At 41.6% G+C, this 25,423-nt stretch overlaps 2 protein-coding genes and 1 non-coding gene across 3 annotated transcripts in view; 2 read left to right on the top strand and 1 right to left on the bottom strand.

Moving 5' to 3' along the window:
- The window catches only part of SAP30BP (SAP30 binding protein), a 33,290-nt gene extending 20,135 nt beyond the window's left edge, over window positions 1-13,155 (bottom strand). The window contains exons 1-3 of the mRNA XM_063080843.1: window positions 13,036-13,155; window positions 11,794-11,903; window positions 9,086-9,133 (exon numbers count right to left, since the gene is read on the bottom strand). Of these exons, the coding sequence (XP_062936913.1) occupies window positions 9,086-9,133; window positions 11,794-11,903; window positions 13,036-13,105 (228 nt within the window). The 5' untranslated portion in view covers window positions 13,106-13,155. The remainder of the gene's footprint in view (window positions 1-9,085; window positions 9,134-11,793; window positions 11,904-13,035) is intronic.
- Window positions 13,156-13,257: 102 nt separating this feature from the next.
- The window catches only part of RECQL5 (RecQ like helicase 5), a 35,129-nt gene continuing 22,963 nt past the window's right edge, over window positions 13,258-25,423 (top strand). Inside the window, exons 1-8 of the mRNA XM_063080677.1 lie at window positions 13,258-13,297; window positions 13,846-14,031; window positions 14,988-15,109; window positions 16,073-16,591; window positions 17,041-17,143; window positions 17,685-17,796; window positions 19,043-19,205; window positions 25,095-25,174. Of these exons, the coding sequence (XP_062936747.1) occupies window positions 13,902-14,031; window positions 14,988-15,109; window positions 16,073-16,591; window positions 17,041-17,143; window positions 17,685-17,796; window positions 19,043-19,205; window positions 25,095-25,174 (1,229 nt within the window). The 5' untranslated portion in view covers window positions 13,258-13,297; window positions 13,846-13,901. The remainder of the gene's footprint in view (window positions 13,298-13,845; window positions 14,032-14,987; window positions 15,110-16,072; window positions 16,592-17,040; window positions 17,144-17,684; window positions 17,797-19,042; window positions 19,206-25,094; window positions 25,175-25,423) is intronic.
- On the top strand, window positions 22,955-23,071 carry LOC134365340 (small nucleolar RNA SNORA26). Its single transcript, XR_010022045.1, has one exon. It is a non-coding gene; the product is annotated as a small nucleolar RNA SNORA26 (small nucleolar RNA).

Here is a 25,423-nt window from a genome sequence, read left to right as displayed (position 1 = left end):
TCCCCCATCTTATCAGCACTCAAAGGATCATGGAGTGTGAGGGACAGAACATGGGGGCAGGTGGGATAAAAAAACCAAGATGAGGGACCTCTCGCTTAGCTTCTCTGTCACACCCTAAACACAGAACTCACTACAAGCAAACATACATTATTCAAGGATGAGGCAGACATTATTATTTCCATTCTGCAGATGAGTAAACTGAGGTAAAGTACAATGAAGCAGCCTGCCCAGTAAATGGCAATGCTGAAATTCAGACCCAAGACTTTCTGACTCCAAAGCCCAGTTATATGGTTTCCCAACTTCTAACCTCCTCCCTGTGGACTAAGAGGCTGCAAACAGTAACGATTTCTTGTAGCTGTTGGTTAAGCTACTTGGTAAGCTAACATCAAAGACCAAGCAGGAAAAATATCTCTTCAGGTATGACTCTCGAGCAGTCATTAAACCTTCAACTTAAAGGAAAGATAGCCAGATTTATTACCTGTTAGCTATGACGATCAGGGGAAACAGCTCCAGAGTCCATGGCACCCCCATGAGTAACGTCTGAGTTGACTTGAACGGAAGGGCTGGTCTTGAAGGCTTAATCACACAAACAGTGGGTGCTGCCACCCCTGCCCTTAGCCCGGAGATTTCCTGGGGACTCACAGAAGAAATGCTACCAAATCCTAAGAAATGCTTACCAAATACTAAGCTCTTTTCCCTTCCTGGGTGAACAACCATGTGGACTCCTAATGAGAACTCGAGCTATAAAGGATGAGTTATTTCTTCTGACCTGAGTAAAGAACATGGCACGTTTCCTGCTCATCAGAGAAGTTCATTGGAGAGAAACTGAAAACACTGCATTTCACTCAATAACAACCATAAAAATATATTCAGACTTTGCTACCATAATGTATTATAATGTATAATTTAATCTATACAGCTGAAGAAAACATAAGAATAAGGGAATTGACATGAAAAAGTTTGGTGCTAATGACTGGTGTTATTACTAGAATAAAAGTTGGTGGATCTAAACTTTAAAAAAAAAAATCATCCCCCATTTAGAATATTTAGAAAATTATAATTTTTTGTTGTTGTTATAGCAGCTTTAATGGGCTATAACTCATATACCATACAATTCTTTTTTTTTTTTGGCGGACAGCCAGTAAGGGATCAAACCCTGGACTTTGGTTTTATCAGCACTGCACTCTAACCATCTGAGCTAACCAGCCAGTCCCACAATTCTTAAGTGTTTAGTTTTTAACTAACTGACTATAACAGCATTGAAGATGTTTATAAGATGGATGGAAACAAAACTGGACACAAAATATATATGCTACTATAGGCAAATACAAAAGAAAGAAGAATGAAAAGAGTTTTACTATCAGTATCATGGGATTAGGTAATTTTCTTTCCCTAAAAATATTCAATCCTGCTATAATAATTTGAGAATAATTATAAAAGTAAACAATAAACAAACAAAACCCTAATAGTATAATCACAAGAAAAATAGTGCTATATAATCTTGTGCACATCAAAAAAGCCCAGGGCTGGCTGGTTATCTCAGGTGGTTAGAGTATGGTGCTTACACCAAGGTCCAAGATTTGATCCATGTACTGGACACACACACACACACACACACACACACACACACACACACACACACACACACACACACACACACACACACACACACACACACACACACACACACACACACACACACACACACACACACACAGTCTAGGTTTATGCTCTAAGAGATAATCTATACTCTCTCATCCTGAAAAATAATGCTCGGTTCTCAATGTTCTCCAGAAGTGCACCAACAAAGGCACACAAACGACCTTTTTCTGCTGGCTGCAAAAGGACTCATGGTTCCTATCTCATACCACACCACCTGCCTGCTTAAATATCCTTCAATATCGGGAGGAACAGAACCTTATGCCACTTGTTTAAGACAAGCAACAGCATCTTCCTTTCAGACTTTAGAGGCTTGAAGGTATGACAAACGCACCCAGAGCCCAAACAGGAAACTCTTCTGCTCTGCCAAGATCCTGCAGAAGCCAGCACATGTCTCTTAACTTAGTGGTCGATAAGGAGAACATAAGAATTCAACCTGGGGTGTCACCCACATGCAATTGCTGGCATGCTCCTGAAAGTTCTTCCTAAAATAAGTAGCCAACAACAAATTTCTGGGGCTTATGCTCCTTAGGCAGTTTTTACTTTCCAGATCTTCGATTTTGGTACTTCAAAAGCTCAATAATAATGCTGGGACAGTGGAAAGGAGTTGGAGAGGAGAGGAGTGAGGGAATTATTGAGATTGTTCTGCCCAATACAAACTCTTCATCTAGACTCTAAGTCAATTAATAATGCACTGAGAAACCCGGCCTTTAGTGGGGGCATGGACAGCCACTGGAGGCAGAAAAGCATTCACTTGGCTGAGCTGGAACTCCAGGGGTGAGTAAGCGAGGACTTGTATATAAAGTCTCCCACTCTGGAACTGTAAGAAAATTTATGTCTGCAGTTCTCAAACTGTGCATCAAGGCACCCCAGGACACTGCAGCAAACTTACAAAGGTGCCCCAGGATATTTAAAAATTTTATGGGAAACACAACACTACTTGATATCTGTCAGATACCACACAAATTTATGTGCATTATTTTTTCAAGCGGCTACTGAATTGTGAGGACAGTAATACTTATTGTTTAGAGCCAATTGCTTAAGAAACAGAACCATTAAGTATTTCTTTTGGCCTACAAGCTGTGAAAAACTACCAAGACACCAAGGGCAGTGAGCTGAGAAAAAGTGGCAACTTTTGACCTACAAGATGAGGGTGTATAACAGGGCTCAGTTATGCTGAGAAGGCTGAGCCGCTAACCACTGCATCTTATACTGTAGAAAGCAATCTCACAGTCTCTCCTGCTGCTGTCACAACCAACTTGTGAAGTGTGAATCACAGCCCTGACTTCGCAGAGTGAGCTGAGCAAAGTTTAAGCCCGTGGTCCCGCAGCTGAGAAAGGACCAGCCAGGCACAGTCTGGGGCTTCCAACCGCGAGGCCACCAGACTGGCTCTAAGTTGTGAACTCCACAGTTTTGCCCTACTTTTGGGCTCTATGAATTTTGAAAATGTTTTCTTTTACTTTATCTGGGGTTATACACACCTTTTTAAAGAATGCCAGAACAATTTTCCCCCCTCTTGATGCTACCTCCTTGACCCAGAGCCACTATTTTATTTTTACAGATGTTTGCTCCTCGGCCAGGATTCTTAGCCTTGATCGGAGCGGGACCACAACACCTCGGGGAAGCTGGCCATCCCAGTCACTCCCAGTTAGCTGGCAACAGGCTGCTTGCTCCATCTTTCTTGCTCCAGGTCATCAATCCCTGTGTTTGTTTTCAAAGGAAGGGTGTGTCAGGGACAGTAAGTGAGTGGAAATACCATCACCCACAGGAACTGTAGGAGTGGAGAAAAAAAAATAAACAAGGGAAAACGTTCCAGGGCAACCGAGGTAAAACACAGACAAAGGAGAGAGGAGAAAGGGAAGCTTGTGCACCAAAGGAAAAGAGATGGAGGAGGAAACACCGCAGCCACCAGGCACCTCTTATCCTGAAGCGAGGAGCTGGCACTTCTAGTCTGACTTCTAAGACAGCAGTGCCACCTTCTGTTGAGTAATCAGAACATGTAAGGGTAAGGCTGCAAGATCAGAAAATTGACGTTAGAGAAAAAGAAATTATGGAACAGAAACGCCGAAGCGTTCAGTTTCCCGTGGAATGCTCAGCCACCACAGAGCCTGATCCCTGACACTCTGGGCTGATGGGCAGGACCAAAAGCTCCCTGAACAGGTGGGCCCGGAATTATCATCTCTTATTCAAACTCCTAAATATGGGCCTTTGCAGTCATAGGCAACCCTAAACATCAGTGATAAAAATTAGGGCATAAGGGGCAACAATAAGCAACCACAATGTATATCAACAAAATAAAATTAAAAAAAAAAAAAAATTAGGGCAATTTTCAGTCTTTGTACTTTTTAAACCAGCAGATAATAAAGTTAGAGAACACTCAATTTTGCTTATCCACGAGGCCCAAGTCCTTTCCCAGGAAGTTCCCAGGGAACCTCTCAGGGGTTTAGCCTAACCTCAACCCACAAATTTCCTGTAGGACATTCACGAAAAATAGTTTCTTAAAACTTGTCAGAAAGATCTTCGGAAATAAGGAGTTTACTACCTCATTAAGCAACTCAATCCACTTTTGGCTAAAGTTAACAAAAAGGTCTTTAGCACATCAAGGCGAACTTCTGCCATGTAATTCCATGTGTTGCTTCAAGTCCCGCAGCTGCTGTCACCACTGTTTCTGCAGCAAACCTTCAAACACCAGAATGTGACTACTGGTCTCCCAAGTCTCCTCTCTTCCAGCTCCTTCAACTTTTCCTCACGTGACATGGTCTAAAGCCCCCTCACCTTTATGACTTCTTTTCTTTGAGCACACTCCAGTTTGAAACATGGACTTCACTATTCCAAAACAAGCCAACCACATGGTGTGCCCAGTCCAGGAAGTGAGCAGAGGAAGGACTAGTAGTGGTGGTCCCTGAAACTAACGCTACTGAACACAGACATGCCATACACCATGAAGCCAAGCATTTTACTTTTACTTGGTTAATCCTCATTAAATGAATGAGAGAGATTTTATGATGAGAGGAGGAAAACTGAAGTTAAGGGACTTTCCCAAGCAGAGCAGGAATTCAAACCCAGGTCTGGTTCCAGAGCTTTCACTCCTCACTATTGTGTTGGGCTGAATCATCTTACTCTTGATTTTCTAACGCCCCCCCAGCAAAGTTCAAGACTCCATAGGGCTAACAACTTAATGCACATTTGCAGAGCAATACAAATGGTTATCAAACAACTGTTTAATACAACCCAAGATTTCTGTTTTAGAAGAACAGTGGTTCCCACAGTTGGTCTGTGCACACCTGGGGCTCTGCAAGGTCAAAACTATTTTCATAATAATAAGTCATTATTTTCCTTTTTCACTGTGTTGACATTGGAGCAAGTAATGGTAGGTAAACTGCTGGACTTTAGAACACAATCAAGGCAGCAGCACCAAACTGCAGCAGCAGTCATAGTATGCTCGGTTTATTCAAAAAAACCCAAAAAAACCCCAGACGATTTCACTTAAGAATGTCTTTGGCAAAGCAATCAAAACAATTAGTTTTATTAAATCTTGACACGAGTAAAAATCTTTTTAACATTTTGTGTGATGACATGAGAGGTATGCATAATCACTTCTGCTACATACCAAACTAAGATGGTTGTCTCAAGGAAAAGCATGTCCCCCCTTATCCATAGGAGATACATTCCAAGACCCCCAGTGGAATGCCTGAAACCACAGATAGTACCGAATCCTATATATACCATGTTTTTTCCTATACATACATTCCCATGATAAAGTTCAATTTACAAATTAGGCACAGTAAGAGATTAATAACAATAACTAGTAATAAAATAGAACTATAAAAATATACTGAAAAAAAAGTTACGTGAATGTGATCTCTTTCTCTCAAAATATCTTATCGTATGTAATATTTCTGGACCTCAAGTAACTGAAACCATGGAAAGTAAAACTGTGGATAAGGGAGGGCTATTGGATGTGACTGTGAGTTACAAATTGAACTAGCCATTTTCTTCATGGAACACCATTTTTACTTGAAAGAATGACTAATTAACTAGTTATCTGAACTTGGGTATCTATCTAGCAGACATTTTCTCAAAAATGAAGCCTGTCACTTCAAGGAAAACTCTGATACTACTTACTGGCAATGATAAAATTCAAGCTTTCTAGCTAAAATTACTAAAATCTTGGGAAATGTTTACTCACCACTGTGAGTTTGACAGCTTTCCAATACTTAGTGGCTTGTCTGATAAGATTTGCTAGTGTTGTCACTAACAAATACGAGATTTTTGGATATTATAGAACAAAATGTGTCAACATTTAGGAGATCTGTATAACTTGGTAAACTAATATTTTTCAAATCACCAGTGCCTGATGGTGCAAAATCACGTATGGGTAAAAGATCCATTCAAAGTGTAAGAAAGACCAGTGGACATTAGTGATGCAAAGTACATAAAGTCCACTGATAAGGTTTCCCATCCCACGTTGCAACTAACCTTTAGGAAACTACCATTTGTTGAATTTTGATGAAGTATCAAAGAAGAATATCCACAATTACCTGATAGGGCTATTAAAATACTTCTCCCATTTCCAACTACTAATCTGTGTAAAGCCAGATTTCTCCAAATACTTCAGCCAAAACAACACATTGCAACAGATCGAATGCAGCAGCAGTTATGAGAATCCGGCTGTCTTCTGTTAAGCCAGACATTAGAGACTCATAAAATGATAAAACAATGCCACTCTTTGTGCTAACTTTTTAAAAAAATATATTTATTTATGTTACTAGGTAATGGGTTTAATTTTATTTTAAAATAAAGAAATAATTTGAAATCTTCTCAGCTTTAACTTCTAAGATAGTAAATATCAACGGATAAAACAAAAATAAACAGGGCCGAGCCCGTGGCGCACTCGGGAGAGTGTGGCGCTGGGAGCGTGGCGACGCTCCTGCCGCGGGTTCGGATCCTATATAAGAATGGCCGGTGCACTCACTGGCGGAGTGCCGGTCACAAAAAAGACAAAAAAAAAAAAAAAGCTTTTGGGGATCCTCAATTTTTTTTTTTTTTTTGACAGCTGGCCAGTACAGGGATCGAACCCTGGACCCTGGTGTTACTAGCACCATGCTCTAACCAACTGAGCTAACTGCACAGCCCCTGGGATCCTCAAATTTTAATTGTGTAAAGAAACCAAATGTTTTGAGAACAGCTATAGAAAAAACTAAAAGCAGAGCTCAAAAAGGCTAAAGTAGAAAAGAGAATGCCACCTAGTGGAAAAGGCAGTAATGACAGTGACCCATTTGCTAACAAACTAAATGCAAGCTCAGGCAGGAGGAAGCCAGGGCCAGGTCTGAGACAAGGGTATTACAGAAGACTGAGGCTGGAGATTGTTTCTAGTCTTCAGAGATGCCATGAGGACTCTCCAAGGTGGCTCTGGCAGCCACTGGGGACTGGAGAACATCTAAGCTGGCAAGCTCTGTCTGAACCCTACACGGTCAACCTCCAGAACTAAATCAAGTTACTTTGAGGGCTGAATTTTGTGTTGTGATTTCTGAGGACTCCCCAACAGGAACAGAAATTGTTCCATGAAAACTATTCATTCCATAGTAAGACTTGAAATCCAAATGACTGAATGAGGTACAGTAAAGCACATCAGTCAAAGGGCAAGTACGAATGGCAAGTCTTTCCAGCCTTGATGTGGGATTGAGAGAGGAACAAAAGACACATTCACAATCTGCCCAACTTTGCCTTTTTTGGTTTGTTTTTGCACTTCTTTATTAACTGGTCCCAGAACAGACAACAGTAAGTCTATTTTGTCTTTCATGTGGTCCCCCTGTCTCATAAAGACATGTCATGCTCTGAGGGTTAGCTGTCTGGATCACAGTATTCTAGAAGGGGTGACAGTTAAGTGCATGCACCCTGTTCCCTGTTCGCCAGCCAATCTCCCCAGGAGACCTTCCAGCCTCAAGCAAAGGCTATAACAGCACACATAAATGCTCCAAGTTCCACAAATCCTCCTTTCCCTCCACAACTGAAGCCTCAATACCTGATGGCTGTTTTATGCACAGGCTCTAAAGGCCCATACACCCCAAATACTACGATAGAAGAATAGTAATACTAACACCCATTCTGCAAAGCATGAGCAGAGTTGTGACCATCTTTGAACTATGGGGCCACAGGTCTACCCCATGCCTTCCTGCCAGTAATGCTTGGATGAGTTCTTAGGCCTGGATTCTTCACTCAGCACAGAAAGTAGTTTGCATTTACAGTTCCCAGAGCTCATTTTTCATGCCAGTGCCAAAACTTACTTTCTTGGTAAAACATGTGCTTATCTGCATCATCCACAGCCTTTCACGGATTTATTTCAATGGCTACCAATCACAGAATCAGTTCAAATATGGAACAGCTCATACTATATTTTCAAATATACTACTCTTTTAGATTATAATTGTGCATAATTTTCCTAAATTCTACTAGGTCACCTTGAAGGCTTCAGGTGGTTCTAAAACAGGGTTTTTTTTTTTTGGGTGGGTGGGGGGCAGCTGGCTGGTATGGGGATCCAGACCCTTGATCTTGATGTTATCAGCACCACACTCTAACCCAGTGAGCAAACCAGCCAGCCCTCAAAGCAGTTTTTAATTGCAAAACTTGGTCTGTCTTCCCCAGGACAGAGTGATGAAATTAGTCTTTCTCTTTGGGGGCGGGGGGAGAAAAGTTGCATAAGTATGATTCCTCAACAGGTACATTCCTAATGCCCAGTGCACAGCACAGCAACTTAAACAACACAAAGGGGTCTTAACCCTCATCACAATAAAATCATTAAGGAGTGTGACAGGAATTGCTGCTAATTATTCTCAGCTTCTCCTGGGATGAACTGATGAGAAGAAATGGCTATGTTGTTTCAAAAAACACCACTCTGCAGGGCTTGCCCAAGAGTGGAAGGGCACACCCCTGGGAAAATGAGGATTAGGCTCATCATCCCCAACAGCTGGAGAGAGGCCTCACTTTGGTCTGACCCTCTTATAGCCCTTCTTTACCGCCAGACAACTAAAGAGAACCCAGAGTACACAAGGCAGCCCTTATGCCTTCCTGATTCTAAAAACATTCCCACATCTAACCCACCTGCAGGGGCAGTGACCTCACAAAGCACCACCTGGGGGTGCAGGGCACAGGTAGGCTGTTGAACTCAGACAGCCCTCTGGCCTTTCTAGTCTGGTGATATGACATAATCTGCAAGACTGGAAATCCAGTCCCCCTCAGGACTTAATCTATTCATTCCCGGTGGTCTCCAGGTTCTTTCTTTGTAAAACTGGTTTTACCCCAGAAAATGTCCACATGGTCACACAGTGTGTTAGTGGGACAGATCTCGACCAGACACATGAACTGGGCCATAATGTTAAAATGTCCTGTTTGCATCCAGCCACCCGCCACAGCCAACACCAAATACCTTTGGGTCATCAGCCTCAGGTTTTTCAGTCTCTGAATCGTCATCTTCCTACAAGACAAAGAATTTAGAGGATTAAGCTTAAAGGAGCGGGTTCATCATCTTCCTACAAGACAGAATTTAGAGGATTATGCTTAAAGAAGTGGGCCTAAGGGGTCTCACATGCATAACTAGGGGTTGGAGCAAACAGCCCATTTACCCAGCTGGGGTTATCCCACCAAGAACCCCTCCCCTACCATATGACCCAGAACTAGAGTAAAAGAAAGGGAAAAGGAGACATTCTGGAGGAAAAAACAAAAAACACCAGAAGCTCAAAGTCAACAGTTGCTCGCCTACATCAATAAAAATGCCTGAGTTAAAAATCAAATACATAGGGGCCGGCCCGTGGCTCACTTGGGAGAGTGTGGTGCTGATAACACCAAGGCCACGGGTTCGGATCCTAACACCAAGTCCACGGGTTCGGATCCCTATATAGGAATGGCTGGTTAGCTCACTTGGGAGAGCATGGTGCTGACAACACCAAGTCAAGGGTTAAGATCCCCCTACCAGTCATCTTTAAAAAAAAAAAAATCACATACATAAAAGTGGAGAAAGGTTGCAATATGCTTCAGAAAAGAATAAGACAAGGCCACAATGCCTAAAAACAGGCTAGTGTTTCCATTAAAATGTCAATTATTTAAAACCAGGATTATAAACCTTTTTTTCCCTTTGCCTTTCATATACACAAATACATCAGACTCAGACCTACCACAACATCATTCAAAATCAAAGTGCCGTTACACACACAAAACTATACCTCAGCACCTCAATCCAATAGCATTTGCACTAACATGAACGCGGGAAGGTGGGCACCAAATGACTAGAGCAAGTGACCTGGGAAAGGCAGGACTAAAGGGCAATGCCCAGTCTTTCCTGGGTCCCAGTTGAGTGGGCTCTGCCTCCACCCACTCATGGAACTGCCACTGACCCAATCAACACAGCCTTGTTCCTTATCCAAATGAGGCCCACTTGACACAAAGCACCATATGGTTAGGGCATTCTCCAAAGTGAGCCCACCATTCCACTGAACGCTAACTAATAATAATGCTATGAAGTGAAAGACCAGGAGCAGATGTTGGACAGCTACAATATTAGCTAGCTAAATCCATGTTGCTTCTACCGCCCAGAACACTCCCAATGCACCAAAGCCTTTAACTAAACACCCAGGAAATTAACGGTTTCATTTGAAACCGTTATTTTCTACAAAGCTACACTTTAACCCAAACATTGCACAACACTCCCAGATGTTAGTACAAACTCCAACTGAGAGACTTCGACAGACTATACTGATGGTTTTGAGACTTAACTGTCCTGTAAGGTGCCAGTGAGTAAAAGTCTTTGAATGCAATCTCCATAATCTCCTTAAAATGAAATCAAGCAGGCCAAATAATCAGAGACGGAGATCAGCCGAATACAATCACATTTCACAATGTCTATATGGGAATTTGATGAGAGGATTTTACTAAAATATGAACAAAGCAAATATGGAACAACATTTCAAAAACACATTATGCAGATGTATTAGAGAAAAGAGTCATGGATAATAAGCCAGTATGTATGTATGTATTTGAGAAAAGTCAGGAAAAGAAAAAAACTTGCAAAGTTTTTCTAAACAATTTCAGTCAACTCTGAATTATCAGCATTACTGGGTGGGGCTAAATACACAAAAATATATCCCCAAAAGCATAATGTACAAAACACCTGTTTAATCAGGAAAGCATTTTTAAAAATAATTATTTACTTTTTAGTTAATATTTTGGCATCTGGCTGATATGGGGATCCAAACCCTTGACTTTGGTATTATTAACACTGCACTCTAACCAACTGAGCTAACTGGCCAGCCCCAGGAAAGCATTTTAATGCTAACATTAAATTTAAAATTAATGCTAACGTATCAACACCTAACAAAATTTTCAAACAAATAATAAAGTACAATGTGTTTCAATTAAAACTTGCTAAATAGATTTGATATCCATGTTCAACTTTGTATGTCTTTGTGCTAAGCACCGGCTTGAATTTCCTTGCTTTTTCTCCAGACTTTTAAGTTCTGGTTCATGCTACTCAGGTGATTGTGTATTTAAAGTCTTTCGTGTTAATAAAGATGCAAGTTCCACTTTGTCAGACAGCACCTACTAAACTTCAGGCAAGATTTGTGATCAGGAACCAAGTGCACCCTGATAAAAAGGGCTAAGTAAAATGTCAAAAAGGTTAAGAAGGATCAAAACGGGTGAAAATAATTTTCCTTCCTCATCTTGTTAATAGTTTGAAAACTTAAATGAGCCCCAACCAAGATTAAAAATAACACAGAGTTGATTGCAGAAATAAATGATACACCAATTATGATAAATGCACTGTTACAAACGGAATAAATTATTTAAACAGAGAAAACCAACATAAAACATCCATTGATACCTGGGTTAAATAAAATAATGCACTATCTTCTCCCTCAAAATTTCCATTCAAACATTACTACAAATTGGTCCAGGTGAAAACAAATTTGATTTTCAAACAGAACTATTGATATCTAACCTAGATTCTTCAATGGATACCAAACAAGGGAGGGGGGGGGGATGAAGCTAGCCATGGAATGAAATACTGGTGGCACAGTTCAGAAAGTTTCTGATAAATGAAACGGTGCTTTGAGCAGCTCTGGATTTGGGAGATTTACCTACCGATTGTTTGCTGTTCTCATCCTCTTCTTCTTCATAACCGTCTTCATCACCCCCTAGGCGAGTAAAGTCATCGTCTCCATAGGCGTTAGATACCAATCCGCCTTTCTCCTCTGAACAGAGGGGGAAAAAAAATGAATGGGGAAAAAAAATGTAAGAAAACTTTCCAGTGACTTGCTTAGCCAGGACTATCGCTAAAGATAAAAGAAGAACCTAAACCTCACGTAAGTAATCACAGGCCCAGATTCTGCCTTTGGGAAGCCTTTCCTTCTCTAAACTACTATGGCACGTTGCTTGAACACCTCTTTTGACATGCACATCTCTACCTTGTATCATAGGCACCTGTGAATTTGTCTTCTCATACAAGACTGGGACTGTCTTTCTCATTTTTGTAGTCCTCCCTAGGGGCAGGAACTTTACTTTTTAACTTCAGAAAAAATAAATTTTTTCCCCCACATTTAAAACAAAACAAACAAAAACACTACATATTACTGGGAAACCACCAGTAAACCTCCTGACTGAAGAGACCACACAAAACCACAAAATGTTAGAGTAGCTAGTCTAATCCAACCCCCCTCACTTTCCAGGCGATAAAACCGAGGCCCAAATGTTACATAACTTGCCTCTCTCTATTCTCCAGAAGAAACCTGTTCCCATTCTCTCACATTGTGATTCTAAACCTAAGGAGAAGCTCTGAAAACTCACAAAGTAACAGAATCATCCAGGAGACTTAAAACAGCTCACAAGTGTCCAGCTCCTATCCCGGATCTACAGAATTCCTCTCTCACTTTAGATATATGTATTTTTTAAAACTCCTACATGCATTTAGGGCACACTTCTACTTAAAAAGCATAAATTTAACCATACACGACTTTTTATCACCCTCCACCTATATTTTACTCATCGCTTCTCCCCCACCAAAAAAGAAGCCCGGAGGGATTCCCAGCCTTGGATACCTCTCCCCCTTCGGGTCCATCCCTCTGCACAACACGATGACCGGCAAGATGATGTTCAGTAAGTTTCGGCAAAATATTGAAAACAATGGAAAGGAGACGGTTCATTCTGACTACAGGGCCTCTAATGCTCTATCCCACTCCGGACACCTATCGCCTGGGACACAATGACCACCTCCTCCCTCCCACCCCGCCGGGGGAGCAGCATGCCGGCAGACACCCGATTCTCCCTTCCCGCTTCCCACTCGGGCCTCACCAGCCGCGCTGCCCACCGCTTCAACCCCAGCCTCACCGTCAGACTCAGGCTCTGAATCTTCCGCGTAAACTGCCAGAGACGACAGCACGTTCTTCTTCCCCGCCATCTTATTGTCATAGCTCTAGCATAGCTCACTCCTATGACTCTAAGAAGCCGACTTCCGTGCGGAAAGGCAACTTCTTCCGGGACCCAGGAGGCGCCGCGCCACACCAGAAACCAATCAAATGCTCGTTTCTGCGCCTGGCCCCTCCCCTGAGGCCAGCGCTCCTGAACGTCATCACTGCCCGACGGACATAAGGTTGTATGGCTTTTCCCTGACGAGTTCTCAGCGATTTGATCTCTCAACGCTGGTCGTAGGGTGTGGGGGTCTTCGAGTAGTTTCTGAGCCAGCCGGCAGCAGCGGCGCGGCAAGAGCCTTGCGTTTCTGGGCGGCCCATGGCTGGCTCTGATATCTTGGGGTGAAGAGAGGGAGGCTTCGGCTGGGAAAGGGAGAAAATTGCGGATCTGGTGCTCGGAGGAAGAAGAGAGAGAGGGTCAGGGTCCTGGGGGCAAGAATGGTCGTAGCTGCGCTTATAGAAGGAGCAGAAGGTGGCTCTTAGAAAAACGAGCCCACGTTCTCCAAACTATTCCGAAGACATTTATGTTTCTTTTAGTGATCTGATTTCTAGCTCTGTGCTATACCGTAGCGTGGGATAGTTCAGTGTTTTTATTTTCACTGAGCCTGAAAGTGGAGATGTTAACTACCCACGAACGTATTGCTTGAGACTGTTCACCTACAACTTTATTACTTAGGTGTAATATAGCGAATTTATACTCACAGAGAAAAATAAACTATTTTTAAAGCAGAACAGAGGGTTCTCGTAGCAACCTTTCACCACCTTTGGCTCCCGTTTTTCGCTAAGATGAGCACCTGCCCTTCCTCCTTTCCTTCTGACCCTGAGCTGCGAGTCCGGCGCACGTTGAAGAAGGTCTTTGGGTTTGATTCTTTTAAGACACCTTTACAGGAGAGTGCGACCATGGCTGTAGTGAAAGGTAACATTATCAAGCTACCTGCGTTTAAATTTGTGCTGGCTGTACCATAGCACTGTAGCGGAACACTCCCCCCGAGCCTTCCTACCTCACCCCACTTGGTCCATACTGGTTTTGGAAATCTTGTAGACTTGTCGCCCAAAGCTCGCAGTTTTAATGGCAGAACCGCCTAGCTGTCTGGTTCTTACATCTCAGACCCATAGCTACAGACTGTCTTTGAAAACAGTTCCTAGATTCCCATACATGTTCATTTGTGTGTAGGCAGTAGTGAGGGTGGCAGGAATAACCTAACCCAGTCACTGACCGAGGTAGCCCCCTTGTTGAAGACTGAGTGGCCTGGGCCCAGATAGGGAAGGAAGGGGTAATAATATTGTAAACCTGAGATACAGTGACAAATGGAGGTTGTCAAGAGGGGGGCAGCAGGGCCGGCCCATGGCTCACTCGGGAGAGTGCGGTGCTCATAACACCAAGGCCACAGGTTCAGATCCTATATAGGGATGGCCGGTTGGCTTGCCGGTTGAGCATGGTACTGACAACACCAAGCCAAGGGTTGAGATCCCCTTACCGGTCATCTTCTTTAAAAAAGTGGGGAGGCAGCAGTGCAATATCAATGATAGCTTTATGAACAAAAGATTGATGTCCTTCCACGTTTACACAGATATGCCCACTCATCCTGGTGTATTCTGCTTTCATGGCTGTTTAATCATTCATATTCCAGAAGTCTTGGATTTCTTACCCTTGTGGTTTTTACCATTTCTGGAAATGCTTTGTGTGCACATTTCCACATCTCCTGAGATCTCTGCCCTTTTCAGAGAAAGGACAAGAAAAGAATGTTATATTGAGACTCTCCCATGTGCCAGGCATTCTGCTAGGTGTCTTCCTACATTCTCATTTAATTTTCAACAACCTTGATGAAAAGACAGGAAGCATTGAGATGTTTTCTTCTTGTATTTTTGTAGGTGACAAGGATGTCTTTGTGTGCATGCCCACAGGGGCAGGAAAATCCCTCTGCTATCAGCTCCCTGCCCTGTTGGCCAAAGGCATCACCATTGTAGTTTCTCCTCTCATTGCTTTGATTCAGGTGAGGCTTAGGGGAATGAAGACAGTAGCCCAAAAGGATCAGGGAAGGTTTTTTATAGCTGGAAATTTCACTTCTTTTTTTTGCCTTTTGACTCTTATTTTCTCTGATTTGACTGTCATTCTCTGTTGGGTTTCTGAATTGCCCAAATGTGGGGTTCTCTGCTAGTGCAGATCACTCTGGCTGGTTAAGAATGAGTCCTCTGTGTTTTGATGGCCTGAGGTCTCTCACTCTCCTTTGTTATTTTTTGTCCTGGAAAGTATGAAACTATACCTGTGCATACATACTCACTCTCACGTGTACACTTATGATTTTGGGATAGAAGGTGCAGATGAGTAGATAGCTAAATTGATATGGGGGATTCCTGGTGTCCTGCTTTATTCGTGCAAGGACACAGGTATGAGAGACAGAAAAAAAGATGAGAAACTGGCTGGGACCTTGTTCACACTGGCTCTGCAGATGTTCTGGCAATATTTAAGGCTTGCAGATGGGCTAATAGATTCAGAATTGAGAAAGCATGACCATGTGGTTAAAAGCCATTCACCATGAAGAAAGGGAGAGAGACGGGGAACAACAGTAATACTTAGTGAATGTTCACTTGGTCTCAGGCTTTGTGCTAAGCGCTTTATACACATTAATTTCACCTTTGAAATGTAAAATTTCATTTAGTTCTTATAACAATCCTATTAGTTACTATTTTCATAAGAGAAAGAGAGAGAAAACAGTCTCAGAGGTTAAGAAACAGTCAAAGAGCATGTGTCAATTAAGTAAGCCAGGATTAAATCCAGGTCTGTCTGACTATAGAGCTGTCCTCTCAACCACTTCACCTTCTGTACTGTTCAAAAAGAAAACATATTGGAGGGTGGGAGGAGAACATTTTATGATTGGGAAATCCTCCAGGGAGTTTCAGTGACATTTACCACTGAACATACTCCCCTCTGTGGCCTCATCCCCTTCCGTCTGCAGGACCAAGTGGATCACTTGCTGGCCCTGAAGGTACAAGTGAGTTCCCTAAACTCAAAGCTCTCAGCGCAGGAGAGGAAGGAGCTGCTCTCTGACCTGGAGCAAGAAAAGCCCCGGACCAAACTTCTGTACATCACCCCAGAGATGGCAGCATCAGCCTCCTTCCAGCCTGTCCTGAAATCCCTGGTGTCCCGCCACCTGCTCTCTTACTTGGTGGTGGATGAAGCTCATTGTATTTCCCAGTGGGGGCACGACTTCCGTCCTGACTACTTGCGTCTGGGTGCCCTGCGCTCCCGCCTGGCACATGCCCCATGTGTGGCTCTGACTGCCACTGCCACCCTGCAGGTCCAAGAAGATGTGTTTGTTGCCCTGCACCTGAAGCAACCAGTTGCCACCTTCAAGACTCCCTGCTTCCGGCCCAACCTCTTCTATGATGTGCAGTTCAAAGAGCTTATTTCTGATCTCTTTGGGAACCTGAGGGACTTCTGCTTTAAGGCTCTTGGGCAGAAGGCTGATAAAGGGGTGAGGCACTGAAGTTGGGGGGCCAAGAAACATCTGGAGCACTGGGGTGCTATCTGCAGCATAGAAATGGATTTTGGTTTTCTAAGACCTTTACTTTTCTAGCTTTCTTAGCCAGTCTTCTTAAAACTCATGCACAAAGATAGCTGTCCCTTTGGTTTCCTGGCATTGTCCCTCTTATTGGGGTTCCCTTATCCCAGATCCTTTTGTTGAAGGCAAGTAGCTGGCCCCTCTGTATGAGGGCTTTGCAGACCTACATAAGGTTTTCAGGGAAGAGACAGAGGAGTTAAGCAGGTTGGGTTTTGGGCTGCTTTGGTCCTGCTTTTTATAAAGTGGCAGAGCCCTGCTATGTGTCCTGCCTCAGAGGAGACCGTGAAGCCAATGAGAGAAAGAGCACACAGCTGATTGTTCTGTTCTCATTGCTTATTTTCTTCCCTTATCTCCCCATACAGTTGTCTGGCTGCGGCATTATCTATTGCAGGACTAGAGAGGCTTGTGAACAGCTGGCGATAGAGCTCACTTGCAGGGGTGTGAACGCCAAGGCTTACCATGCAGGTAAGGGGCACCCAGAACATGTGGTCCTTCACTCTTAGAGGCCTTTTAGTGGTTCTCTTGTTCCTTACAGACCCTGGATAATCAGACGGTCCATTATCTTTTTCCAGATACCTAGTCTAAAGTGATTCACATAATTCCACTAAAAGGAGTCTAGACACAAATGAGGTCTAAAATGAGAATTGTGACTCTTGGGTTCTTTTTCTCACCCTATGCCCACCCAGCATCAGGCAACAAGTTTTTGTAAGCCCAGATATTGGTGTTGTAGAAAGTGCACTGTCTTTGGAGGACTTGGCTTTGGACTTGGGTTTGAATCATGGCCCTAACATTTATTGAGAGCTCTGGGCCACACATGGGCTAAGGTCTTTATGTTTATTGGTTGAGACTCAGTGAGGTTAAGTACCTGGCCCAAGGTCATCCAGATGGAAAGTGATAGATTCAGGGTGTGTGTAAAGTGCCCAGCATAGTGTAAAACCCAAGATTGACCCCAAGGTAGACCCAAGGGAAATGTGAGTTCTCTTCTCCATCTTTTCCTCCTTTACAGGGCTGAAGTCTTCTGAAAGAACGCTGGTGCAGAATGAGTGGATGGAGGAGAAGGTCCCTGTGATTGTTGCAACCATTAGTTTTGGGATGGGAGTGGATAAAGCCAATGTCAGGTAAGCTGTGGTTTTTGCCTTGCCTTCCAGGTCTGGGGCTGACTCAGGGTGGGCTGCTGAGTGCTCTGTCTGGAGGACCAGGGCCAGGTGCTCCTTCTAGGGTCAGAGAGGAAGGAGGTCCAGGAGAGAGTCCCTCGTACCCAGCCTGAATGCTGACAGTTTCTCTGAGGCACAGCACAGTTCTGCCATCCCCTGGGAAAGGGGGCAGCATGTGCAGAGTGTCAGGCTGTCCATTAACACAGCCCTGTTCCCTTGTATCTCCTTAGCAGGTGGACCCTGCGAGGGGGCTAAATATTTTAAACTGCTCCCGGTGGTAAGCCAAAGGCCAAGATCTTATTACCATCACTCCTCGTTACTGCTTACTGACAGTCTGTAAGAGTCAGGGTGCATCCCAGCCTCCTGACCCCACACTGGCAACTATTGGGAAGTCTTTTACCTCCAGCCGTGGCTTGACCTTTGAGAAACATTTTGGGCTATAGCTCAAGCCCTTTGCTGTGATTAACACCAAACAATAATGCCTTGTACAAGCACTTTCCTGTACATGGTCTTCTTGAACCTCTCAGTGACCCTGAGTTAGTCAGGGTGGAATTAGTTGAAAGAACACAGACTTTGGAATCAGAGTTTGAACCCTGGGTCTGCCATGTCTTATTAGGAGCCAGCTTTGAAGTAAATTACCCTTAACCTCAAATGCTAGTTCTATTGTCCCTCACTGTGTGACTTTGTACAGAATTACCTATATGAATCTCAGGTTCATCATCTGTAGAATGGTCTATTCATGTGTTGGTGACTGTAACAATTAAATGAGACAAATATATAAACTGGCTCATAGTGCGTATTCAATAAATATTATCCCTTTCCCTCTTCAAAGTAGTCATAAAGGATTTATTGAAGGTTGTGTAGCTCATAAGTGGCAGAGCCTAATCTTGTTTCTTTAAGTACATTATTTTTTCCACTGGGCCTCTGGCTGTGTGTTTTTTTAGGTTCCCCATATGTGCTGGAATTGCCCCTTTAACTCTTGCTTTGACCTGTAAGCTGGGCTGCCCTATGGTGGGGAAACTTGCTGATAGGCTGCAGGTGTCTTAGCCATGCTTACCCTGGGATCTTTTCTCTGCCTCCATCTCTGCTGGTCTCCCTACTCCTGGTCACTGTGGAGGAAGCCCTGCTCTACTAACTCAGGATCACTCCTCCTCTGGGCACTCAGCTGTTCTGCCACATCTCATGCTGCTTGTCTCTTTGGATCCTACAGGTTTGTTGCCCACTGGAATATTGCCAAGAGTATGGCTGGGTACTACCAGGAGTCTGGCCGGGCCGGCAGGGATGGGAAGCCTTCGTGGTGCCGTCTCTATTACTCTAGGAATGACCGGGACCAAGTCAGCTTCCTGATCAGGAAGGAAATAGCAAAACTTCAGGTAAGTCCTGGGCAGTAGAAGTCCTTTCTGTCTGAACCCACTGCTCTCTAATTTCACACAGCTTATTTCTGAACCCACATGGAACTTCTGTAAGCTATAGGGATGTGCTCCTGGCCTAAAAGGAATAGGAAGGGGAAAATGGTGTGTTGGGTGGATAGGCAGCTTACAACAAGCTAGGTTAGACTTTTTTCTTTATAAATATTTAATTTATCTTAATACTGACTTTTACGTTGTATAGTCAAGGTCAATCCTGCCTTATTTTAATTTGTTACATAAGCATTTTCCCATATCGTTGTGTTTTGCTTTTAGCCCTTTATTTATTTATTTATTTTTACTCTTTCGTAGAATGCTTAGAAACAGACCCAAGTATATAAGGGAATTCGGTGTGTGATAGGTAGCATTATAAATCAACAGGAAAGGGATGAACAGTTGAATAATTGGTACTGGAGAAAGATAAAATTAGATCCCTACCTGATACCATACACATATGAATTATACACATGGATTAAAGAGCTCAAAAAAGTATAAAATAAAAAAAGGGAAAATATTTTATTATCTTTAGGAAGGGAAGAGTATCTCAAGATTTTAAAAGCAGAAACCATAAAGGAAGGCATGATCTATTTGACTAAACTCAAACTAAAAATTTCCATATAATGGGAGACACCATAAACAAAGTGAAAAAATGCCCTTATTGGGGAAGATATTTGTAATACATGTAATTGACTGACTATGTAGAGGACTCCTATAGGTAAATAAAAAAAAAAAGCAAACAACTGCATAGCAAAAGTATTAATAAATTATAACAAATTATATGAAGAGATGCTCAACCGCACTTAGAAATCAGAGACATACGAATTAGACGAGTTACCCTTTTACACCTATCAGATTGGCAAAAATGTAACAGCTTTATAATCGCTGTTGGTAAGGATGTGGGGAAAGGGTACCTGCTAGTGTTATCAGGAATACAAGAGTACTTCAAAAAGTTCATGGAAAAATAGAATTAAAAGGTAGTACGAATCTTTCCATGAACTTTCTGAAGTATTCTTGTATAAACTGGTACAACTGCTTTGAAGAGAACAGAGATGATATCTGTAAAGTGGAAAATACTGGTCTCTATAGTTCAGTAATTCCACTGCCAGATAGACAGGTTGTCACATGTATAAGGATATACATGTACAAGAATGTACAAGCATATTTGCTGTAATACCGTGATAGTGAAATCTAACTCTTCTTCTGTAGAGTAATGGATTAGTAAACAGTGTTTTAGTTACACAGTGGGATGGTCAAGAGATGTTAAAAATGACATACTAAATCTACACAAGCCAATGGGGGCAGAGCCTCCCAAAGCATAATGTGTGCAAAGAGCAAGTTGCAAAAGGATACGTGGATGGTCCAGCCCGTGGCTCACTCAGGAGAGTGTGGTGCTGACAATACCAAGGCCACAGGTTCGGATCCCATATAGGGATGACTGGTTAGCTCACTTGGGAGAGTGTGGTGCTGACAACACCAAGTCAAGGGTTAAGATCCCCTTACCGGTCGTCTTTAAAAAAAAAAAAAAAAAAAGAATATGTGGAGACTTTCTTTAAAAGAAGCAGATTGAACACAAGTACTTATTTCTGATCCCCACCAAAATGACAATAAAGGGATATTTTTGTCATTAGAAAATATACTAATTCACAATGACAAGGAGAACAAAGACAACAGCAGGTAGAAATGTCAACAAATGTCTGCCTAGAAAACCGCCAAAGACCCTACTAGAAATCTACTAGAGGGCTGGCTCAGTTGGTTAGAGCATGGTGTTACAACACCAAAGTCAAGGGTTCAGATCCCTGTACCAGCCAGCTGCCAAAAATAAATAAATAAATAAATCACTAGAATTCATAAGAAAAGCTGGCAGAAGCTGAATATGAGAGATATTTTAAAAATCAGTAGCTTTTCTCCACATTACAATAAATACCTAGAAATGGAAACAAAAAATTTTTTAATGTGCAGGAACAAAATACCTAGGAATAAATGTTACAGGCTATTAATAATTTTTTTTTTAAAGCTCCCCTGTTAGTTTTAATATGCAGCCAGGTTTGAAAACGACTGATTTAGATGAAGAAAATGAAAATCTCATTGAAAGAAAACAAGCTCTGAAGAGTTATAAAAACTGGGTGGGAAGATGTAATACTGTCAGTTCTCCTCAAAATTAATATAAATATTTAATGAAGTTCTTATTGAAATCCTGAGTTTTATTGAGAAATGAAGAAAATTAACTTACATTTTTAAATTTTTTATTTTATTTTTTGGTCATTGGCTGGTATGAGAATAGCTTCAAATTTATATGCAAGAATAAGTTCCAAAGAATAACCAGAAAAAGTATGAAAAAAAATATGGTGAAGGGCCATGCTTAACCTAGTATTAGAACATGCTGTAATGCCACTGTCATCAAATCAAGGTAATATGTTAACAATCGGTGGAACAGACAGAGAATTTAGAAGGAGGTCCCAGGATATGTGAGAATTTAATATTTGATGAAGTTGATAGTTCAACTTAACAGAAAAAGAGTGGATTTTCTAATATATGGTGCTGACACAACAGGCTGTTCTTCTGGAATAAAATAAAAGTGCCCCATTTGACACCTTACATAAAAACAAATTCCAGACAGATAAGGACTTATATATAAACAATAAATAATATTTTGCAAGAAAATTTAGTTCAGTGTATAATCTAGGACTGGAGATACTTTTGTAATGAAAATTGGAAAACCAGAAGCTATCTTTAAAAAAAAAGAAATATTTGAATATAAAAAAATTTTAATTTCTGTAAATCCTGAACCTGTGAAAAGAAGTTTATAGTAAAAGATAACATAAACAAAGTCAATAGATAAACAGTAAATCTGGGAAGATATTTTAATGTAGATGACAAACAAAAGATAAAAGTTGAGACTAAGTAGAGAGTTTTACCCATTGACAAGAAAAAAACAAAGGATATAAAAAGAAAGTTCCTAAAAAGCTCATTCGAATGATACATCCAAAGATGCTCAAATTCAGTAGTAATCCAATAAATGCAAATAAAGTAAAATGATTTGACATGTATGTAAAACAGCTCTAACACCTGTTGCTAGTGTAGATGTGTAGGAAAGAGTGCTCACACTTTGAAGTGTTAAAGTCTTTTGGGGGAAACAATCTAGCAACAGGTACATTCAGCCAGTTATTTTGTTTCTGGGACCCAGTCGCATGAAATAAAAGTGCCAGTGCATAAGCTTATGTGCTTGAGGGACTGTATGGTGAAATTGTTCATGATGACAGAAAATGGGAAACAAGCTGAATATCCATCACTAAAGCATGAGTGAAGAAATTATGGTACATGCTCACTATGGGATACTAGGCATAGTGGAGGGCCCAGGAAGGTTACTTTCTTGCTTTTTTTTAAAAAAGTCACACTTACCACCTTATCCTGTGCCCTTTTAAGGTTGACCTCAATGCTTTAAGAGGCTAAGACAGGGGCTGGCCTGAGGCTCACTGGGGAGAGTGCGGTGCTGATAACACCAAGGCCACGGGTTTGGATCCTATATAGGGATGGCTGGTTGGCTCACTGGCTGAGTGTGGTGCTGACAACACCAGGCCAAGGGTTAAGATCCCTTTACCAGTCATCTTTTTAAAAATAAAATAAATAAATAAATAAATAAATAATAAAATAAAATAAAATAATATAAAATAATAAAATAAAATAAAAAATAAATAAAAATTAAAATAAAATATAAAATAAAATAATAAAATAAATAAAATAAAGAGGCTAAGACAGAAGGGTAAAATCAGTCCCCTAAAACCCAGAGATAAGATTGTGAAACTTCTCTTTGGATCCTGTCTGGAGTGACAGCTGAAAAAGAATTATATTAATTACTATTTGAGCATTACAGACTTGCTTATTCTCTGTCTACTCTACTGAAGTGCAAGCTCCATGGGAGCAGGGATCTTTTGTTTCCTGTGTCTGTAATGCCTCGAACAGTGCTGGGGACATAGTGCTTAAGAAATGTTTGTTGAATGAATGACTACATGAATGATTGGGGAGAGAAGGTGAGTGCAGGTGGGCACTGAGAATGAAGGAGCCTTGTGTGGAGCAAGAATGTTGGTTTGCCATGAATTAGGGGAGCAGGATTAACTCATCTCTTATCTGAAATTCAAATTAGAAAGGAGAAGATTTTGGTAGGGTGACTGGATAAAAAGTATTTATTTAAAACTTACTAAAACAATGAGTTACGAGAACCCACACTGGACTCATCATTGAGGCATTTCAGATCATTTGAGATAAAGAAAAGACTTGTGCTAAAGAAAGTACTACCAAAGAGAGAGAGAGAGAGAGAGAGAGAGAAGACTCAGAAAGCTTCCAGTGAGATAATACAAGTGATATATGAAGGACTAGGAACCAGAATGTCCAATTTCTCTGTTGTAATACCAGAAACAAGGTGACAATGAAGGAGTATCTTCAAATTCTGAATAAACAATTTCTAATCTTGAGTTTTTTGCTCAGCCAACCAGTTAAATGTGAAGGTGGGATAAAGACATTTTCAGATACAGGGTTTCAAAAAATTTCCTCTGGTGTATTATGTCTCAGAAGCTAGTAAAGGACATTTTCCATTGTACAGAGGCAGTAAACTAATAAAGAGGAAGATGGAGATCTGACCTAGGAGTGAGACAAAGGGAGTGTCCCAGGACAATGTCAAATCAAAAGACAGCTGTGCACCAAGCCTAGAGAAAAGCAGTCCAGCTTGAACTACGGGACAGAAGGGTCCAGGAAGGAAGTTTCCAAAAATCAAAGTGGATTCTGACATCTTTGGCTCCTTATTCATCTAATGAACTTTTCATGACATCTGAACATTTGGGGGGTGAATTAATGATACACTGAAATCTAAGTGAGCTACAAGTTGAGCATCCCAATTCCAAAAATCAAAAATCTGAAATGCTCCAAAACCCAAAATTGTTTGAGTGGTGACATGATGCTCAAAGGAAATGCTCACTGGGGCATTTTGGGTTTCAGATTTTTGGATTAGGGATACTCAGCCAGTAAGAGTAATGCAAAAATATTCCAAGATCAGAAAAAAATCCAAAATCCAAAACATTCTGGTCCCAAACATTTCAGATAAATGATACTCAACCTGTATTAATTTCAGGGGAAACAAAGTTGTACAATAAAGGAAATGTGACATGGGAAATGTAAAAATGTAATCAGGTGGTTTAGCGCGGAACAATGTTGACATAGTCATCATAAGGAAACTCTTGATTTAACAAGAGTTGCGATATTTGGGGGGAATCGGGGGTAGAGGAAATATGTATATGTGTCGGGGTGGGGGGAAGATGAGTCACCTTCAAAAAGCAGAAAAAGTCAATAGATAATGTCTCAGATATCAGTGTCTGTTGTATTTTCTTTATTCTGTTTTTTAAAAGAAATTTTGGCAAATAGACATGTGTAAAAAAGGCCAATGACATGTAATCACATCACTGAGAAAAATGATCAGTGTTACATTTTTGTATATATTCTCCCATATGGGTATATATGTATATATAAGTATATATGTTCATACATATGAAAGTACACAACACTCATGTGTGTATGTACTGTTATTAACTTAGATCATATTATACAGTGTTTCCCAAATGCCTGTCCGTGGGCCCTTTGCATGAAAATCACCTGAGAAGCTTTTTGGAAATCTAAACTTTCAAAAGCTCCAGTCTCAGAAAGTTTGATTCAGTAGTCTGGGGGGTTCTGATTTATAGTCAGGTTCGGGGCTATTTTGTAAATGGCTTTATTACTATCATTTAATATTTTTCTCCCCCATTACTTTTTTGTGGCTACAAGGTACTCCAGTTCTGTACAACTTGCTAAGTGGTTGTTTTTTGTTTCCAGGAAAAGAGAGGGAACAAAGCATCTGATAAAGCCGCTCTCTTGGCCTTCGATGCCCTGGTGACCTTCTGTGAAGAATTGGGGTAAGTGACTTATTTTGTATGTGGAGCAAAGTGTCAGTAAGATCGTTTCTTCCTCCAGCACCCACTAGTTAACCAGCTAACATGAGACAACCCTTGGGCCACCAAGGGACCCCTGCCTGTGAAGGCAATTGCGTCAGGCAGTATGGAAGTTCGGACCCTTCCTTTTCTCTTTTGGAGGCCCCAGAAACTCTGGCAATGTAAGGATTTGTCCAGCATTTGGGGTGGTCATCCATCCCCCTACTCCAGCCC

The sequence above is a fragment of the Cynocephalus volans genome, chromosome 16 (genome assembly GCF_027409185.1).
Source record: "Cynocephalus volans isolate mCynVol1 chromosome 16, mCynVol1.pri, whole genome shotgun sequence".
In the NCBI taxonomy this organism is placed as follows: domain Eukaryota; kingdom Metazoa; phylum Chordata; class Mammalia; order Dermoptera; family Cynocephalidae; genus Cynocephalus; species Cynocephalus volans.
Note: the sequence above shows the minus strand (reverse complement) of the source record. Positions and strands in the feature narration are given on the sequence as shown.